We start from the raw sequence: 20678 nt of genomic DNA, 5'->3' as shown, positions 1-20678 counted from the left end.
GGCAAAGACAGGGACCTGAGTGCTTTGATTTCCAGCTGTTTTCTGAAGAGATGCTTCGGGTCTTCGATCAGGCAGACATCAGTACCGACGCAGCCCGAAAGCTCATGTCCATCCGGCAAGGAGGAAGCGTCGCAGATTACGCCATCTCGTTCCGAACACTCGCAGCAGTAAGTGGATGGAACGAGACTGCCCTGGTGTCAGCCTTCCACCATGGTCTGTCTGACCCCATCAAGGATGGTCTGGCCTCTATTGGATGCCCAAGTGACCTCGAAACCCTCATCTCACATGCTATTCGTCTGGACAACAGGATGAGAGAACGCCACCAAGCCTTGAGCCCCCCCAGCCTCCCTACCTCTACCTGGAGACCGTCTACCTCCTTCAGTGACTGTCCAGAACCCATGCAAGTGGGTCGTACTCGCCTCTCCGCATCTGAGAGGGAGCGCAGAAGGAGGGACAAGTGCTGCATCTACTGTGGCAAGCCTGGTCACTTCCGAGCATCATGTCCCGAACTCTTGGGAAAAGGACCGCCCCGTCCAGCCGAGGGAGGGTTGTGACGGGGCCTACCCTCTCTCCCGGACTCCCTGGCCAAGGAATCTACATCCCGGTCTCCATCTCCTGGGGTGAGTCTGTCCACTCTTGTCAAGCTTTGATAGACTCAGGGGCGGCTGGGAACTTTATGGATATTCACTTCGCCCAAAGCATCAATATTCCGACTGCACCTCTTGAAGTCCCACTGTCTGTGTCTGCCCTCGATGGCCAAGCGTTAGGTGATGGAAGAGTCACCCAAGTTACTTCTCCTGTTTTCCTCCAGTCTCAAGGTCACAAGGAAGAAATATCCCTGCACCTGATTCCTTCACCTGAGTTCCCAGTTATTCTAGGCCTTCCTTGGCTTACTCGCCACAACCCTCGCATAGACTGGGTAACAAGCCAGGTTGTGGAATGGGGCCCTGCATGCCATGCCTCTTGTCTGCTCTCTAGCTCTCCTGTGTCTCCTGCCGAGCCCCCTGATCTCACCGAGTTATCTCAAGTTCCCACAGAGTACTGGGATCTCAAGGAGGTATTCAGCAAGAGCAGGGCCGCCGTTCTTCCTCCGCACCGGGCCTACGACTGTGCCATCGACTTGCTCCCTGGGACTACCCCTCCTCGTGGCAGACTGTTTTCACTCTCTCAGCCAGAACGCAAGGCCATGGAGGAATACCTCAAAGATGCCCTGGTCTCTGGGTTTATTCGACCCTCCACTTCACCTGCTGGAGCCGGCTTCTTCTTTGTCGGCAAGAAGGATGGGGGGCTCCGACCATGTATTGATTACAGGGGCCTGAATAAGATCACTGTGCGCAACCGATATCCCCTTCCGCTGATGTCCACAGCTTTCGACCTGCTCCAAGGCGCCACCGTCTTCACCAAGTTGGACCTACGGAACGCATACCACCTCATCCGTATCCGACAGGGAGACGAGTGGAAGACTGCCTTTAACACCCCGTCTGGGCACTACGAATACCAGGTGATGCCCTTCGGACTCACCAACGCACCAGCTGTTTTTCAGGCCCTAATCAACGACGTCTTAAGGGACATGATTAACCTATACGTTTTTGTCTACCTCGACGACATCCTTATCTTTTCCAAGACCGTGCAGGAGCACCGCCACCATGTCCGCCAGGTTCTCCAGAGGCTGCTACAGAACAATCTGTTCGCCAAGGCCCAGAAATGCGAATTTCATGTTCCCGAGGTCTCCTTTCTGGGATTTATTGTACGGACAGGCCAACTCCAAATGGACCCTGCCAAGACCCTGGCCGTCCGGGATTGGCCTACTCCCAAGTCCGTTAAGGAGGTTCAGCGGTTCTTAGGATTCGCTAACTTCTACCGCAAGTTCATCAGGAACTTCAGTTCTGTGGCAGCACCCATGTCTGACCTCACCAAAGGGACAGGTGGATCTTATGGCTGGTCTCCTCAGGCAGAAAAGGCGTTCAAAGACCTCAAGGACCGCTTCTGCACGGCACCCATTCTGGTTCTCCCGGACACCTCCCAACCATTCATCGTGGAGGTGGACGCCTCGGACAGTGGTGTCGGCGCGGTGCTCTCTCAACGTTCGGAAGGAAAGCTGCACCCCTGCGCTTACTTCTCCCACCGCCTGAGTCCTGCTGAGTCCCGGTACGATGTGGGGGATCGAGAACTGCTAGCGGTCAAACTGGCCCTTGAGGAGTGGAGGCACTGGCTGGAGGGAGCACAACATCCATTCCTGGTTTGGACTGACCACAAGAACCTGGAGTACCTCCAGCAAGCCAAGAGACTGAACCCTCGACAGGCTAGGTGGGCCCTGTTTTTCAGTCGGTTTGACTTCACCCTCTCATACCGCCCCGGCTCCAAGAACACCAAACCTGACGCACTGTCCAGACTGTTCTCTGCCACTAACAGGGAGAATGAAGTCGGGCCTATTATCCCTGTGTCCCGGATTGTGGCCCCTGTCCGCTGGGGTATTGAGGAGGCTGTCCGACGAGCCCAACGCCAGGACCCCGGTCCTGGGACGGGGCCACCAGGCCTCTTGTACGTCCCACATCAAGCCCGGGCCAAGGTTCTCCAGTGGGGTCACTCTTCCCCTCTCACCGCCCACCCGGGAGCTCGGAGGACCCTGGACTTCCTGAAAAGACGCTTCTGGTGGCCTAACATGGAGAAGGAAGTAAGGTCATTTGTCCTGTCCTGTGAGGTTTGCACCAGAACCAAGAACCCACGACAGCGTCCCCAGGGTCTCCTGCATCCTCTGACCATTCCCCGGCGTCCCTGGTCCCACGTGGCAGTCGACTTTATCATGGGTCTCCCTGAGTCACAAGGTAACACGGTCATTTTGGTCTTAGTTGACAGATTCTCCAAGGCCTGCCGCTTCATACCACTGTGCAAACTCCCCTCTGCTCTTGAAACTGCGAAACTTTTGTTTAATCATGTCTTCCGAGTCTTTGGTCTTCCACAGGACATCGTCTCAGACCGAGGGCCCCAGTTCTCCTCCCGAGTGTGGCACGGGTTCTGCAAGGTCATCGGAGCCACTGCCAGCCTCTCCTCTGGGTTTCACCCACAGTCCAATGGTCAGACGGAGAGGCTCAACCAGGACCTGGAAACCACCCTGCGAGGCCTGGCTATGGATAACCCGACATCGTGGAGCACCTGGCTGCCATGGGCGGAGTACGCCCACAACACCCTGCAGTCATCGGCCACCAAGCTGTCGCCATTCCAGTGCCAATTCGGGTTCCAGCCACCTCTGTTCCCGGACCAGGAGGAGGACGCGGGGGTGCCCTCGGTCAACCAATATGTGAGACGGTGTCGCAAGACCTGGAGCAAGGTCAGGAAGACCCTCATACAGACCTCCAGAACCAACCAGACTCAGGCCAACCGCCATAGAAGACCTGCACACGCTTTCCGCCCTGGGCAGCGTGTTTGGCTGTCCACTAAGGACCTTCCACTGCGGGTGGAGAACCGCAAGCTTGCTCCTCGCTACATTGGCCCCTTCAAGGTGGTGCGCAGGGTGAACCCTGTCTCCTACCGGCTCCAGTTGCCCCGGACTCTGAGGATCAACCCCACTTTCCATGTTTCCCTGTTACGGCCCGTACTGACATCTACGTATGCCCCTGCCCCTAGGAACCCCCCACCCCCCCGCATCTTCCAGGGGCAGACTGTGTTCACTGTGAATCGCCTGCTTGACTCCCGCCGGGTCCGCGGCGGGTTGCAATATCTGGTGGACTGGGAGGGCTATGGTCCTGAGGAGCGCTGCTGGGTTCCTGCTCGGGATGTCCTTGATAAAGAACTATGTCGGGACTTCCATTCGGCCCATCCGGATCGCCCTGGGAACGTCAGGAGACGCTCCTAGAGGGGGGGGTCCTGTTAGGACTAGGACTGTTTTGGCCTCTAGAGGCCGCTGTTATTTCCTTTTCATGTCGTGTTTATTTTGGCCTCTAGAGGCCGCCACTGTTCCTGTGTTTTGTGTTTGTGTTAATTGCCTAATTATCTTCACCTGTGTCCTTAATTAGTTTGTCTATTTATACCCCTGAGTTCAGTCCTCTTGTCACGGAGTCTTTGTGCTGTTATGTTTATCTCCAGTTTCCTTTGTACTGTGTTTTTTGATCTTCCTAGCTTTTGTATTTTTGCACTTTGCTTTTCTTTTGGATTATACTCTTTGGTTTTTTTGTTGTCTTTTGTTTTGCCCTGTATATAGTGTATATAGTTTAAATAAACCTTTTGATTCTTTTTCTACTTCCGCCTCACGCCTCTGCATTTGAGTCATCCCCCTGGTGGCCTAGTGGGGGTTTGCTGGATTATCACACCAACGAACCAGGTTCGAATCCCAGCAAAACCCTAACAATGACCTGGCGACTTGTGCAGGGTGTACCCTGCCTTTAGCCCGTAGTCAGCTGGGATAGGCTCCAGCTTGCCCGCGACCCTGCACAGGATAAGCAGTTACGGATAATGGATGGATGGAAGTTATTATATTTATTCTATTTACTGTGTAAGTGATTTTTGGTGGACACTCAAGATTTCAGTATCAGTATCAGAATTTTTTTTCATGTCATCTCGGATTCGCTTTCCACCTGTCATCTCTTGCCTTTCCCTCAATTCCTAAGCTCTTAGACCTCCTCGTTAAAACTCATTCTTGACTAAAGCAGATAATCTGACCTGCAACACCTCAATGCGTGATGTTCTGTTACTATGAGTATGCTGAGCATCACGTGAAGGGACTCTCCTAATGAGCTGAAGCTGGAGGGGTTCTGCGACATACATCTCCATGCAGCACTGACACATTTTTCCTTTCACCCGAGAGTTACATAACTGTACACCAGTACTGATTTCACTCTCACCTATAGTGATTTCCATAAATAGAATACCAGAAAAAGCTGCTTATATACATGTGACGAAATCTCAAGGACAGAGAGTGTACGTAGAAAAGCAGATTTGTAGATGTTTATATTTTGTGCTATGAGATGGCGTAAAACTGAACAGAACACAGACAGCAGGCTGATTGTGTGTAACGTCCTCACATGTTAAATTATTATTACTCTACACGTGCCTTGATTCCTGTACCTATGAAAAATAATCCATTGGAGGAATAGGAATGTGTTTCTCTGTTTGATGGCAGTTACTATGGCAACAATACATTGGACCTCATAAATGAGAGAGAGAGAGATGATATATAAAAGATGTGAAAACTGTAGCTTATTACAAACAATATAAGAAGATTTTATTGGAGTTAGAGGCAGTACAGAGAGGTGAATGACTCATGGTTCTGAACAATGAGCTCTTCAACTCTGGCTGGACATAATTACAGGTGAACCCACTCTTCAGTTTAGTGTTGTGATGGTGTGAAGGTTGGTTTTTAGTCTGTGTAGCCACAATCCAATCCACAGCCACTTACACTTTTCACAATAACATAAATGCTGACATTGAGGAACAATAACAACAACCTTTTTCAAATCTTTTGGTGCCCAAGTGAGAGCATTACACCTCTAACTCCCAGTGTAGGGCATTTATGCAGTGTCACAGAGAGCTAAAGCTTAAACCAATGTTTCTCAACCACTAAGCTGTGGCCCATTAGTGGGCCACAAAGCACCATCTAGTGGGCCATGAATTTTTTTCAAGTTTGAAGTCAAATGCTAAATAGTTCAGGATGTCGTAGTATCCCAAATCCAGTAGCTGATTTGCCGTATAGTTTTCAAGTGGAATAAATACATTTATGTGTAAATTAAGAAGAACAAGCCTTTATTTTTGTCACATTCCTCCTCTACATTTAACCTGCGTATACACTCTCTCTCTCTCACACACACACACACACACACACACACACACACACACACACACAGAGTGTGCGCGCATGCAGTGGGCTGAATAAATAAATAAATACACTACTGTTCAAAAGTTTGGGGTCACTTTGAAATTTCCTTATTTTTGAAAGAAAAGCACTGTTCTTTTCAATGAAGATCACTTTAAACTAATCAGAAATACACTCTATACATTGCTAATGTGGTAAATGACTATTCTAGCTAAATTCTACTGAATGTCTGGTTTTTGGTGCAATATCTCCATAGGTGTATAGAGGCCCATTTCCAGCAACTCTCACTCCAGTGTTCTAATGGTACAATGTGTTTGCTCATTGCCTCAGAAGGCTAATGGATGATTAGAAAACCCTTGTACAATCATGTTAGCACAGCTGAAAGCAGTTGAGCTCTTTAGAGAAGCTATAAAACTGACCTTCCTTTGAGCAGATTGAGTTTCTGGAGCATCACATTTGTGGGGTCGATTAAATGCTCAAAATGGCCAGAAAAATGTCTTGACTATATTTTCTATTCATTTTACAACTTATGGTGGTAAATAAAAGTGTGACTTTTCATGGAAAACACAAAATTGTCTGGGTGACCCCAAACTTTTGAACGGTAGTGTACATTTGTGGGTAAATTATAAGGATCTGTGATGCCTGCTGGAAGAGAAGAGCAGAGCAGAGAGGATTGAGAATCGAGTGGCTGTGGTTTGTTTACACCCGATACTAAAACTTGTAGCGTCCTAGAAACCTTCTCAAAGACGCATACAAAAAGCTCAGAAACTCCTATTTACCCGGGCAAAAACGATACAGGATTTATCTTCTAGTGTCCTGATCCCCAGATCTTTAACCCAGCCACATATAAAAAGTTGTACTCTGTGCTCTTCCAGTTTTTCATCTGTGTGTCCGTGTAGAATGATGTCCGCAGCATCAGGTAGTCTGAGATGTTGGGGAATTCAACAGATGGATAATTTTCCAACTCATAATGAATGAATGAATGAATGACTTTATTTAAACATGATAAGTTGATCAGCAGAGCTGGTGGGGTCGTGCATATACAGATACAAATAATTACAAATACAAAAGACTAAAAACATACACAATCTTTAAAATTTGTTGGTTATCTGTTAATTATCTTTATATTAAGTTAATTAAAATATGCATAACTATTGTCTTTGTATTTAGTTATGGCTACAATAGGATCAAAATTTATTCGACTAGTGTCATATTTAGCTCGTAATTTTTTCTTTCATTGGAAAAATCCTTCTTTGTTAGGGTGTAAGGATCTAATCCCATTGAGTGGTTTCTATATCCACTTCTTGGTTTTAATAACTTGCTTGTTTGCTGTACTCAAACATGGCAATAAGTTCTTGTGTTAATGGACCAGACTCCACTTTTGGATCATTAATCCCTTTTGACTAAGAATGCCCTGCATGCAGGGTTTGATGTTGGCTTCTGGCACATCCATACAATACCAACAATTTAAAATTTTGTTTTTATTGCATTCATTGAATTCCTGGGCTCCCATCTGTAACAGGGAGTGATGTTGCATCCCAAATACACTTTACAGTAGATTATTAGATTCTGATAGAAAAGATGAGTCAAAATAATTGGGGATCTTTTTTAATGGGCCCCAACTCATTACAAGTATAAATAGGTGGGCCTTAAAGTAGAAAAGGTTGAGAAGCCTTGGATTAAATCAAACAGCTTTACACCAAGGGTGCAAACTTTTTAATCCAGTTTGCTGCCAGTTTGGCAGAAAGAATGGGCATTATTATTATTATTATTATTATTATTATTATTATTATTTTCAAATCCTTTTATCAGCTTTTGTTACAATCCCACTGCTGGGCCGCAATCAGAGGTCAACCAGAGGTCTTTTCCCACAAAGCAGTAGGAAAGTTGTCGCTTTATCTTTAGCCATAGAAAAACATGTCAAAGTGCGAGAGCTTTTCTTAAGATATGACCTGTACTATTTAAAAAATATTTTTTGGATTTCTTGCATCTTTGGCTTCCCTGAGATTTTTTTTTAAGATGCTTCTCAGTATCTTTCTTGACCAGACCTAAAGCTCCGACAACTACTGGTACAATTGTGGTTTTAAGGTGCCACATTCTTTCTATTTCAATCTGTAGGCCTTTAGACTTTGATCGTTTTTTAAATTCTTTCGCAGAAATATTTCTATCTGTAGGTACTGTCATATCAATCAACAGGTATGTGTTTCCTTTATGATCCTTAACTATTATGTCTGGTCTATTTGCTTGTATGGTTCCATCAGTGTTTATGCACAAATCCCATAAAATAGTAGCTTGCTCATTTTCTGTGACTGGTGGGGGTTTGTGCTCGTACCACTTGTCAGCTGATGGAAGGCTATAATGTTGGCATATTTTCCAATGAAGGTATTATCTGATTCTGCCATGTCTATTCACGTATTCATTGGGTGTGAGAACTGAGAAACTGAATACCAGGTGATCTATTGTTTTGTCAAACTTGTCACAGAAGTGACAATTTGGGTTAGCTCCATTTTTTATAATTTTTGCCTGGTAGTTTCTAGTGAGGGGCGGCACGGTGGTGTAGTGGTTAGCGCTGCCGCCTCACAGCAAGAAGGTCTGGGTTTGAACCCCGTGGCCAATGAGGGCCTTTCTGTGCGGAGTTTGCATGTTCTCCGCGTGGGTTTCCTCCGGGTGCTCCGGTTTCCCCCACAGTCCAAAGACATGCAGGTTAGGTTAACTGGTGACTCTAAATTGAGCGTAGGTGTGAATGTGAGTGTGAATGGTTGTCTGTGTCTATGTGTCAGCCCTGTGATGACCTGGCGACTTGTCCAGGGTGTACCCCGCCTTTCGCCCGTAGTCAGCTGGGATAGGCTCCAGCTTGCCTGCGACCCTGTAGAACAGGATAAAGCGGCTAGAGATGATGAGATGAGATGATATGAGTTTCTAGTGAAGAGGCTTTGATCTTGCGCAGCCAAAATAAATTAATAATAATAATAATAATAATATCTGGTAACCTACTCGTCTATGGTACCTCAAATAGTTAGCATAGGATCATGTCCAGTGCCATCCTGCCCCTTGAGTTTTCATTACCATTCCCTCAGTAGGTCTCTGGTGCTAACACACCACCAACACACCTTTGAAGTGGTAGAATAAACATCACATAAGGGTATTGGAGTGTCCCGGAGGAACATGCCGTGAAAGGGTAGAAGAGATTCAGTGGGTCTTTTCAAAAGCATCATCTTTACGGTACAGTGGAAGAGATGAAAGGCTACAAAGGTCTTTGCACTATTGATGTTAGATGCTACTGCTTTCACTCCACCCAGTGGGCTGGGAGTCATCTGTGGTGATTGAAAAGTCTTCTCGTACACATCCTCTACTCAATCCAAACGTACCTTCGTGATTGAACAAATTTTAAAAATGAATGAATGACAGTTGGAGTGCACAGCATGCCTTGGATGGCAACTTGTGTGCAGTGCCATGCTCAAGTTCATTAGGACTAATTGCCATGCACCTGTTCCTGATCAGAGTGCAATCACAGCTCATGTTTATAAGGACTCTCAGTACACACAGACTTTGCTAAGTAGGGCTTCTCCCCGAGTGTCACACTAAATAAGACAATAATAATCCATTCAGTATTCACTGTTGCTTTTATTGCACAATGCAGTTGAACTAGTTTTTTAGGGTTGACGGTATCTGATTGACCCAGTCAGTTGATTAAGAGTTCAGTTTACATGAAACTTTGCAGTGCAGTATTAGGTTAAGTGCCAAACTGCCAATCGATGATTATGTTGTTATTATTATGTGCATTTTTAAAATTCATAATAAGAATGACAGTCATATGCTTTCTCGGATGTAGATTTATATTTTAATAGAGTTTTTATTGTCTTCTATTTTCTAAGTTCTAGTCCAGCAGATTTTAGTCTGAATGCCAAATGATATTACCCTGTCTAGTTTTGAGTCATTTTAAAAGTCATTTTGTTACAAAGTTACTTGGAATCTCGTCCTCAAAATTTTAACTCGATTATCTAAGAAGAGTTGTATTTTTAATTACTAAATTTCTTATAGACTTATAGTATAAAAAATAGTCATTGTTGACATAATGTTTCATGAGTGTTATTATAGTACCTATATACTGTATGAGTCCCAGTAAGTTGTAACCAACTGGACCATCCTTGGCCCCCCATACATTTTTCTCGACATGGAACTGACCTGTGTGTGCTACTGTTTTCTTGGGTAGAACTTTAAGCATGTTTTTCTTGAATCTTCTGACATTTTCTTGTAAATTATATTCAATTTGTAGTGTAATTAGCAACTAATGTCTAGTGTAATTTGGCCTCATAAAAATGTGCCTGGAAATAGCTGAGAAGCCATCTCCAGACATCTAAAGCCCTTCAGCTTCCGGGGCCCTAAGGTAGGCCCCAGATCTCTGACTGCATTGTTCCGGGCCTTTGGCCCATCATTTGGACAGACTGGAATTTGGACAGACAGACAACATTCAGACTGGTCTGTCCTATGACAGTCTGCTTAAAATTCCTTATTTCCCACAAAAATCTGAATACAATACATGGATTGAGCAAATAATGAATACAAAAAAATAAATAAAATAAATAAAATAGGGCGGCACGGTGGTGTAGTGGTTAGCGCTGTCGCCTCACAGCAAGAAGGTCCTGGGTTCGAGCCCCGGGGCTGGCGAGGGCCTTTCTGTGTGGAGTTTGCATGTTCTCCCCGTGTCCGCGTGGGTTTCCTCCGGGTGCTCCGGTTTCCCCCACAGTCCAAAGACATGCAGGTTAGGTTAACTGGTGACTCTAAATTGACCGTAGGTGTGAATGTGAGTGTGAATGGTTGTCTGTGTCTATGTGTCAGCCCTGTGATGACCTGGCGACTTGTCCAGGGTGTACCCCGCCTTTCGCCCGTAGTCAGCTGGGATAGGCTCCAGCTTGCCTGCGACCCTGTAGAAGGATAAAGCGGCTAGAGATAATGAGATGAGATAAATAAAATAAGATGTAGCATTTGTGCTTGTTGGTTGGTTTGTTTTTAGAAAGCTTGCCAGCTTCAAGGACTGGAACGAAATAAAAAAGTGTGAGGTTTTACTTTAATACTGAGTTTTATAGAAGAGTTTGCTGAATTTCTGGGAGAGGTTTGCTAAAATTCCCACCCCAAATTCCTACAACCCAAAGAGACTAGAAACTAGCCCAAATGTTCAGCTATATGAAAATGTAGACGTTCAATATGTTTCTTCTCTTTCTTAGTCTTTTCAGGGAAAACAGGTTAACAGTGGTGCACATTTCTGATTTACAGACTATACCTGCAACATGGGCGGCACGGTGGTGTAGTGGTTAGCGCTGTCGCCTCACAGCAAGAAGGTCCTGGGTTCGAGCCCCGTGGCCAGCGAGGGCCTTTCTGTGTGGAGTTTGCATGTTCTCCCCGTGTCCGCGTGGGTTTCCTCCGGGTGCTCCGGTTTCCCCCACAGTCCAAAGACATGCAGGTTAGGTTAACTGGTGACTCTAAATTGAGCGTAGGTGTGAATGTGAGTGTGAATGGTTGTCTGTGTCTATGTGTCAGCCCTGTGATGACCTGGCGACTTGTCCAGGGTGTACCCCGCCTTTCGCCCGTAGTCAGCTGGGATAGGCTCCAGCTTGCCTGCGACCCTGTAGAAGGATAAAGCGGCTACAGATAATGAGATGAGATGAGACCTGCAACATGTGCTCATTGGCCTAGTGGCTCGCGCGTCCACCTCTCGATCGGGAGATTGCGAGTTCTACTTGGTTGGGTCATACCAAAGACCATCATAAAAAATCGGTACCTACTGTCGTCTGGCAGGGCACGCTGCAATACAGATGCGAGTGTGGAGTCAAACTCTTGCGGTTACCAGAGGACCATCCCCCCACTGTAACCCTAGCTATGTAATAGGCGAGAGGCCGAGGACTACAGAAACAGAGATCGGCGCTGCCATATGGCGCGCCGATCTCGCCATAGATTTTTGGATGTGCTCATTATACACAGCACCTGGCAAGCTTCTCACAGAAAAGCAAGTTCATTAACATTGTTATTAATGAGAGATTAGCTATTAGGTTTTAGTTCGACTGCTTAACTGAATTCCAAAGCAACCCATATTTCTACCATATTTATTTAAAAGCAAAATAAATACTGTATGCTTTCTTACAATAAGATATTTATTCATACACCTTTTTTAAATTTTTTTTTATTTCGAACATGTATAAAAAATGTATGTAACTATTTGAACATACAAAAGAAAGAAAACGAGAAATTTAAAAAAATAAATAAAGTAACATAAAGAGCTAAGACATTACAAAACACCGCACATTGTTCGAAAAAGGAGTGGGAAGAAGTACAATACTTTTTTAATTTCCCACCCCTTTTTAACTACCCCGAAATCCAAACTACATTAATACACCTATAAAAATATATACCATACATACACTTCATGAATATTTATATAAATATTTAATTACAAAAATAAATATATACTACATACCATATATACACTTCATAAATATCTATATAAATATATAACTACAAATATATATATATATACACTATACACCATATATACACTTCATAAATATCTATATAAATATATAATTGCAAAAATAAATATCTACTACATACCTATCCCTGTAAATATAAATATATAAACTATCCCCATAAATAAATATATACCATATACTGTTAGTTCTAATATAACAATCAACCCTATTCTATTTATCCCTCATCATCCTCCGTTAACATACTTCCTCTTCTATATACTTGTTTAAAAATATTTTTGTACCTTTTTTTAAACAGATTTATATTTGCACTTTGTTTTATTTCTGTCTCCAGTCTGTTCCATAAAGTCACCCCACAGCTCGATACGCACATGCTTTTCATATTTGTTCGAACCTTTGGTTTTTTAAAATTTAGGTCTCCTCTTAGATTATATCCCCCCTCTCTCTCACTGAACATTCCTTGTACATTCACACTGTGCACAAAGCTGCGTGTCTCTGCTGGCTCTCCAAAAATGATCATTTAATCCATTTTTAATCAATACTGTAAAACTTGCATGTTCATTATGCATGTTTTCTTCATTTTTAAATGACCATTCTGTTATTAAAAGAAAATCGTATGGCCATTATAATGAAATGTTGGTTAAAGGACTCCATTTTGCCTCGCAGCAGCTCTATAAGTGCATCCAGCTTAATTCGGCTTTCTGGAATGTTTGATCCGTGACCGCTTATCCGGTGCAGGGTCGCAGGCAAGCTGGAGCCTATCCCAGCTGACCATAGGCGAGAGGCAGGGTACACCCTGGACAAGTCGCCAGCTCATCACAGGGCTGACACACACAGACAACCATTCACACTCACAGTCAATTTAGAGCCACCAATTAACCTAACCTGCATATCTTTGGACTGTGGGAAGAAACCCACACAGACAACATGCAAACTCCACACAGAAAGGCCCTCGTCGGCCGCTGGGTTCAAACCGAGAACCTTCTTGCTGTGAGGCGACAGTGCTAACCACTACACCATCATGCCGCCTTCTGGAATGTAACAACTCAAAAATGAATTAAATCTGATAAAATATTATTAGATGGTTATTTTTGTCATCTGTAGCTGAAACAACAGTTTCAGTTCAGTTTTATTTATCATATGTATGGTAACACAGGGTCAACTTTATAATGAAATGTGTTGTTTGCAAGATAAAATCCAGGAACAAGTCTCTCAGTATTGGAGCCCTACAGGAGTTTCAGTAGAGTAATATAAAAATTCAAAAGTCCTAAATATAAAATAGAAATAAAATTAAAGCAAAAAAAATAGAAATAATTAAGTCATATGGGAAAATATGTGCATGCATTATCTGAGGAGGTAGTGTAGGGACGGGGGTGTAGCGCAAGCACCAGTATTGCACGTTGGACAAAGTGGGGTGTGTGAGTACTAATAATTGCACATCGTTGAAAGAGCAATTAAAGTACTGACCGTGTAAAGAGTTTTGTGATATGTTGGTAAACACATGCTATCTTGGTAAACAGTACAAAGTAAAAAGTGCAGGCGATACAGTGCAGTGTGGAATGATTCAGAGTTAAGGACTCTGATGGCCTGATAATAAAAGCTGTTCTTGAGTCTGGTAGTCCATGCAGCCATGCTCCTGCCAGACGGTAATAAGGATATGTCAGTCATACTGAATATATAATAGCGCTGGATGTGCAAAAAGAGCCAGTAATAAAAAGTAAATAAACACTAATTTGCTGAGATGACTCTGAGATCTCGTCGGTGAGGCTATCTAACAGCGCAACTGGATGTTCAGGTTTAGGAAAGATGTTGTTTTGAAACATAGTTATCTTCCTTAAATTAGATAGAAAGCTTTCTAGAGGGGGCGTCATGGCTCAGGTGGATAAGGCGCCATACCATAAATCCGGGGACCTGGGTTCGATTCCGGCCCGAGGTCATTTCCCAATCCCTCCCTGTCTCTCTCTCCCGCTCATTTCCTGTCTCTACACTGTCCTATCCAATAAAGGTGAAAAAAAAAAGAAAGCTTTCTAGAAAGTTCCACAGGAGGTGGATCAAGTTATCCATCCATTATTTGTAGTCGCTGTAGTGCCTGTCCCACAGGGTCACGGGCAAGCTGGAGTCTATCCCAGCTGACTACGGGCGAAAGGCGGGGTACACCCTGGACAAGTCGCCAGGTCATCGCAGGGCTGACACATAGACACAGACAACCATTCACACTCACATTCACACCTACGGTCAATTTAGAGTCACCAGTTAACCTAACCTGCATGTCTTTGGACTGTGGGGGAAACCGGAGCACCCGGAGGAAACCCACGCAGACACGGGGAGGACATGCAAACTCCGCACAGAAAGGCCCTCGCCGGCCACGGTGCTCGAACCCAGACCTTCTTGCTGTGAGGCGACAGCGCTAACCACTACACCACCGTGCCGCCCTGGATCAAGTTATATTCTGCAAATTGCTGGTTGTTATAATTTGTAAATAAATGCCTTTTTTGTGAATGATTTTTTTTTCCTTTCAGTTTTTAGGCAACCCTAATTTTTCATTGTTTCCATTTATCCACAAACAAACAAAAAAACAAACAACCATGCCTTTTGGTACAGGAAATGACTGCTTCTGGTTTAAATTCAAATTTGAAAACGGATATAAATTGAATATTTTGAGCACTAAACAAATATGGACAGACCGCCTTGGAAAGTCACACATTACTGAGAGATTAAAGCAGTAAAGCTTTAGTCAATCTTTGACCTTATCTGCTGTTTGGACATTGAGTGGTTGCAGAGTGAGAAAGACTAAAGAGCAGCAGAGATAATAGTCCCTGGAATCTCTAAAAGAGAATGGCTAAGACAAAGATTAATTCTCCTTAATGACAGAGAAAGACAGAAACAAACCTCTACACAACACAATTCCTGAGACTATACTTCACCTTAAAGTCTCTCTCTCTCTCTCTCTCTCCTGGACCGACAGGAAAACTTCATGGCTGAAGTGCCCTTGAGCAAGGCACCTAATCTCCAACTGCTCTCCGGGCACTACAGCATAGCTTCTCACTGCTCTGGGTATGGTTGTGTGCTCATTACTCACTTGTGTGTGCATGCATGTGTTCACTGCTTCAGATGGGTTAAACGACGTAGAGGAGGAATTTCACTGCCCATCAAAAATGAAGGCTTCTTCTTCTCTCTCTCTCTCTCTCTCTCTCTCTCTCTCTCTCTCTCATATGTTCCTGCAGAGGATGGTTCTAGACAGCATACAGACAATGCTGGTGAGTGGCAGCTGCCAGAACCTCATCATTACAGACATCGCCATTGCAATGTCTCCTCCATCACTACGAACAGCAGTCACATTACCATGGTAACAATATTAACTCCACACCTGCCCACGCAGGATCCAGAGGAAGTGACATGCCCTCTAAAACCTGGACAAACCTGAACATCTCATCACATGTTTCACACCACTGACTCAACTTTCATACATGTACAACATTCTGTTGTGATGAAACAACGGTACTGGAACATTAACACGTCTCCCGTCGCCACCTACTGGCAACGTGACCACGTTTAAACAGCCACAACACAAAGTGAATGGATGACTTGAATACACATCACAGCTTCCCCTGGCGATGTGTATGAGATCAGAGTGGCTTTAATATGCAGTTCTGTCATTTTATGTGGGTTTGATGTATGAATTCTTATCCATGCCGCTGCTGTAGAATCATTCAGAACAGCAAGAGACACTTTGTGAGAAACAAGGTAGCAGCGCTTGGAAAAATCTCTTATTAAAGTAGCATTTCATCATTAATCCTGGCTACACATAGACTGTTGAAAACAATATAAACTTTAAGGATCGTCTCGTGCTCACTCAGTCAGACATGTCTCTTAAAGCTTCTGTTTTCATTCTTAACATGAGCACAATATCCCCCGCTGGCAACGATGCCATAACTCTGGTAAAATGTGACTGAACTGAACGAAATTGCAATATGTGTATTACCGACATATAACAAAGAATCCTGTCAAGTTTTGTGAAATTCCTCCAAAAATTGTGAGAGGAGTTGATTTCAGACAGTGAGTACCCTTCCCGGGACGGACGGACGGATGGAAGGACATCGCCACGACATAATCCCCGTTCGGGCCTTTTGGCAAGCAGGGGATAAAAATTGTGAGGGAAATTGATTTCAGAAAGCAAGCACACCTTGATGAAATTGCCAAAGTACAAGTTTGTTAATAATCAAGGACATAACTCTGGGAAAATTTGCCCAAATTAAACAAAATTTCAATATTTGTATAACTGTCATATAACAAAGCCTTTTGCCAAGTTTGGTGAAATTCCTACACAAATTGTGACAGGAGTTGATTTCAGAAGAACGTACACCCTCATGAAATTGTCAAAGTACAAGTTATTTAATCAAGGTTCAAAACTCTGGGAAAATGTTCACAAATGAAATTAAATCACAATATGCATATTATCGTCATATAACAAGGCCTTTTGCCAAGCTTCGAGAAATTCGTCCAAAAATTGAGACAGGAGTTGATGTCAGAAGGCGAGCACACCTTCATGAAATTGTGAAAGTACAAGGTTGTTAATCAAAGGCCACAACTCTGGTAAAATGCAACCGAATTGAACAAAATAACAATAATGCGTACTACCAACATATAACAAGGCCTTTTGCCAAGTTTGGTGAAATTCCTCCATAAACTGTGTGAGGAGTTGATTTCAGAAGGCAAGCAAACCTTCATGAAATTGTGAAAGTACAAGGTTGTAAATCAAGGGCTGTAACTCTGGTAAAATGTGACTGAACTGAATGAAATTACAATATGCGTACTACCGACATATAACAAAGAATCCTGCCAAGTTTCGTGAAATTCCTCCAAAAATCGTGAGAGGAGTTGATTTCAGAAGGTGAGTACCCTTCCCGGGACAGACAAATATCGCCACGACATAATCCCCCTTCGGGCCTTTTGGCCAGCGGGGGATAAAAACTATTCACACATGGTGCATAGGATGTCTATACTCAAACCTAGTTAAATATACACTATATAGTAAGAAGTATGTGCACCCCTAACCATCATACTCGTATGTGGTTCTTCTTCAACCTGTTCCTACAAAGTGAGAAGCACACAATTGAATAGAATGTCTTTGCATGCTGTAGCTTTACAATTTCCCTTCACTGGAACTAAGAGGCCCAAACCTGTTCCAGCATGATAATGCCCCTGTGCATAAAGCAAACTCCATGAAGACATGGTGTACCAAAGCTGGAGTGGAAGAACACTTCAGAGCCCTGACCTCAACCCCACTGAACACCTTTGGGATGAACTGGAACACTGACTGCACCCCAGACCTCCTCACCCAACATCAGTGCCTAACCTCAGGTCACGCCCACAGTCACGCCCAAAAATCTAGGGGAAAACCTTCACAGAAGAGTGGAGCTTATTATAACAGCAAAGGCAATGAATATCATGGTCAAGTGTCCACACACTTTTGGCCATATAGTGTATGTATAGAGTTGCCCTCCAAGAAGGAATTAGTCATATGTTGGTCAAAAAAGATGTGCAGGAAATGCAGATGTCACACAATCTTACCAGCAAGGGGGCAGTCCTCAGCTGACCCAGTGGAGTAGTTCGCTGGACTGATGAGAGGACTAGCAGGTGGACTGGTGCTAAAGCTGGCATAGCCCAGAGATGAGCTCACCTCAGACGGCTCACCACTATGGCTCGGTACTGTCCGCTGTACATCCTGCGATGAGGACAGAGATGTGCGCTGCTTGGGCTTAAAAACAGAAGAAGCACAATGAACATCAGCAGCACAATGCACAATGCACTACAAGAGAAATTACTTAGACTGTGCATCTAGTCAGTGATACGTGTCTGTCTCTGTTACGTGTAGAACTCTAAGAACAGACAACAATGTGCCGTGTGTGAGTGAAGGTGCGTACATATTTTTTCAGCACCCATCATTTTGGGTAAACAAAGGGGAACACACACACACACACTACATACTAGAAGCAACACCATTTAATTAAGGTTTTGGTGGAAGACCATCTAACAAGAACAATAATGGTGGCTGTGTCATGCAGGCGAGGCCTTGTTGCTCAGCAGCTCTGAGTCACAGCAGCTTGTTGTGTTTGAAAAACATGATGCACTGCTGCTGCACACACAGACAGATTGGACCAAAACACCTGTCAGTGGGAGTTCATATGGATGTGCTGAGAGAGAATGAGAGAAAGAGAGATGAGGATGATGACTGTATCTGGTTGTATAACCACAGGAAGTCTTACATAAGGATCATCTTCATTTCCTGTTGCATCATAGGTGTCACTTTAATTAATACATGCCAATTGCTTGCCGATTGTGTGCCTCACTTATGACACAACCAGTCTCACACACTCTCTTTCTCGCAACACACACACGTACAGTAGTTTAAACCGTTTAATATTCCAATGTTTTTCAGAGAAAGAGAGAGGCAGAATGAAAGAAGCATTATGATCTCTGTTCGACGTACTATTCCAACACATATCTCTGGTCAGCCAAAACACCTCCATCGTGAGTGCAGATGATGGCTTTCTTCAGAAGAGCTCATAATTATTATATCATTTTCATGCATTCAAGCTACAAAGTAGAGCCCTGCACTCCCGCGGGAGTCCCGCGGGACTCGCGGGACCCGCCGCAAAGCAGTGCGGCACAGGAAAAATTTTGAAAGCTCATTGCGGGCGCGGGCGGGACCGGAAGTGCACATATGCGCGCGCGGGCGGGAGCGGGAGTGCACATATGCGGCACGGGTGGGAGCGATGATAAGCTGCAGTCCCGCTAACTAAAAACGTGCTTGAAATAAAATTTATAAATTATTAATTTATATCTATCATATATAATTTGTGCTGGATATTTTATTTGGCATTAATAAAAACATTTTAAGATGCCTAAATTTGCAGAGAAAGTCAGATTGCCGGATTGAGTGAGAAATAGCATCTTAAACTTGCCATTGATCACCCTAATGACTCACAGTTCACACCCAGCTAGCAAGAGAACCATGAGTGAATTGATTTACTTGTTGCGTTAGTCTACAACTTTAATCAGAGAGACAGGTTACACAGTGACGGTAGGCTTGACTCAATGCTATCCCAGAAATCCTTCCTGTAATATGCAAATTTGGCTGTCCAATCAGAGGCGGCCAAATTTGCATATTACAGGAAGGATTTCTGGGATGGCATTGAGTCAAGCCTACCGTCACTGTGTAACATGTCTCTCTGATTAAAGTTGTAGACTAACGCAAGCAGGAAATCAATTCATTTATTTTACTAGCTTTGCTTTGCAATAAAAAAAAAAATAAATATTGGTACAAAGCAAGCCCATTCTCTTTTTTATGCTGATCAAGAGAATTACAATGGTTTCTCATGTGATAAAAATGTGTGATTTGCGATTAAATATTTTAATCGTTTGACAGCACTAATTATTATTATTAGAGATACTACATGTTGAATTCAGAAATAAGGTAAACAATAACAAACGTGAGCTGTAGATATTTATGCTCAAATCCACTCAAAGTAGGGGGCGGGGCACCATCACGTTGTGTCAAGACAAGAACTTTCCTGAGAAATAACGCGAACGGCTGCATCATGCGGGATTTGCGGGCGGGAGCAGGACAAAATATGGCAGGCGCGGGCGGGAGCGGGACTGAAATTCATAATTTTTTTGTGGGAGCAGGACAAAATATGGCAGGCGCGGGCGGGAGCGGGACTGAAATTCATAATTTTTTTGTGGGAGCAGGACAAAATATGGCAGGCGCGGGCGGGAGCGGGACTGAAATTCATAATTTTTTTGTGGGCGCGGGCGGGCGCGGGCGGGAGCGGGACTGAAAATCATAATTCTTTGCGGGCCAGGGCGGGAGTGGGACTGCACAATGCGGGCGCGAGCGGGAGCGGGACTGAAAAATCCGACCCGCGCAGACCTCTACTACAAAGAGGGAGAAAAACATGGATGCCTCCATGTTTGTCTTCTGTTAGCAACATGCTAGAGAGCTAGGTGTGATAAGTTATGTATAGTTTCCTCCTCAAAACAGTGAACTGTGATGAGTGTTATAGACTTAACAAGTGAATATGTCTGCATGTTAAGTGATCTAATGCAAATACTTGTATATGCAGTAAAACTCATTTAAAGTTAAGACGTGCTGTGATGTTTACTGCTAATACTGTTAGCTGCCATGATTTGCTTCAGAGCTAAAGAGACCATCCTGAGTTCCTGAGTAGGAATTCAGTGTTTGCGTTTTCTTTGGTTTTTCCTGCTCGGAGATTGGGTATTACAAGCTACAACCTTTAGATGAATGCAACAAACACACATGCATAAACACACACACACACACACACACACACACACACACACACACACACACACACACACACACAGTG

General features: G+C 44.1%; 1 protein-coding gene across 5 annotated transcripts in view; it reads right to left on the bottom strand.

Moving 5' to 3' along the window:
- Positions 1–20678, bottom strand: part of anks1b (ankyrin repeat and sterile alpha motif domain containing 1B) — a 504499-nt gene that overhangs the window by 181352 nt on the left and 302469 nt on the right. For all 5 annotated transcript variants that reach the window (XM_060914283.1, XM_060914286.1, XM_060914284.1 and 2 more), the window contains one exon: positions 17860–18046. In XM_060914283.1, the coding sequence (XP_060770266.1) occupies positions 17860–18046 (187 nt within the window). The remainder of the gene's footprint in view (positions 1–17859; positions 18047–20678) is intronic.

The sequence above is a fragment of the Neoarius graeffei genome, chromosome 2 (assembly GCF_027579695.1).
Source record: "Neoarius graeffei isolate fNeoGra1 chromosome 2, fNeoGra1.pri, whole genome shotgun sequence".
Classification (NCBI taxonomy): Eukaryota; Metazoa; Chordata; class Actinopteri; order Siluriformes; family Ariidae; genus Neoarius; species Neoarius graeffei.
Note: the sequence above shows the minus strand (reverse complement) of the source record. Positions and strands in the feature narration are given on the sequence as shown.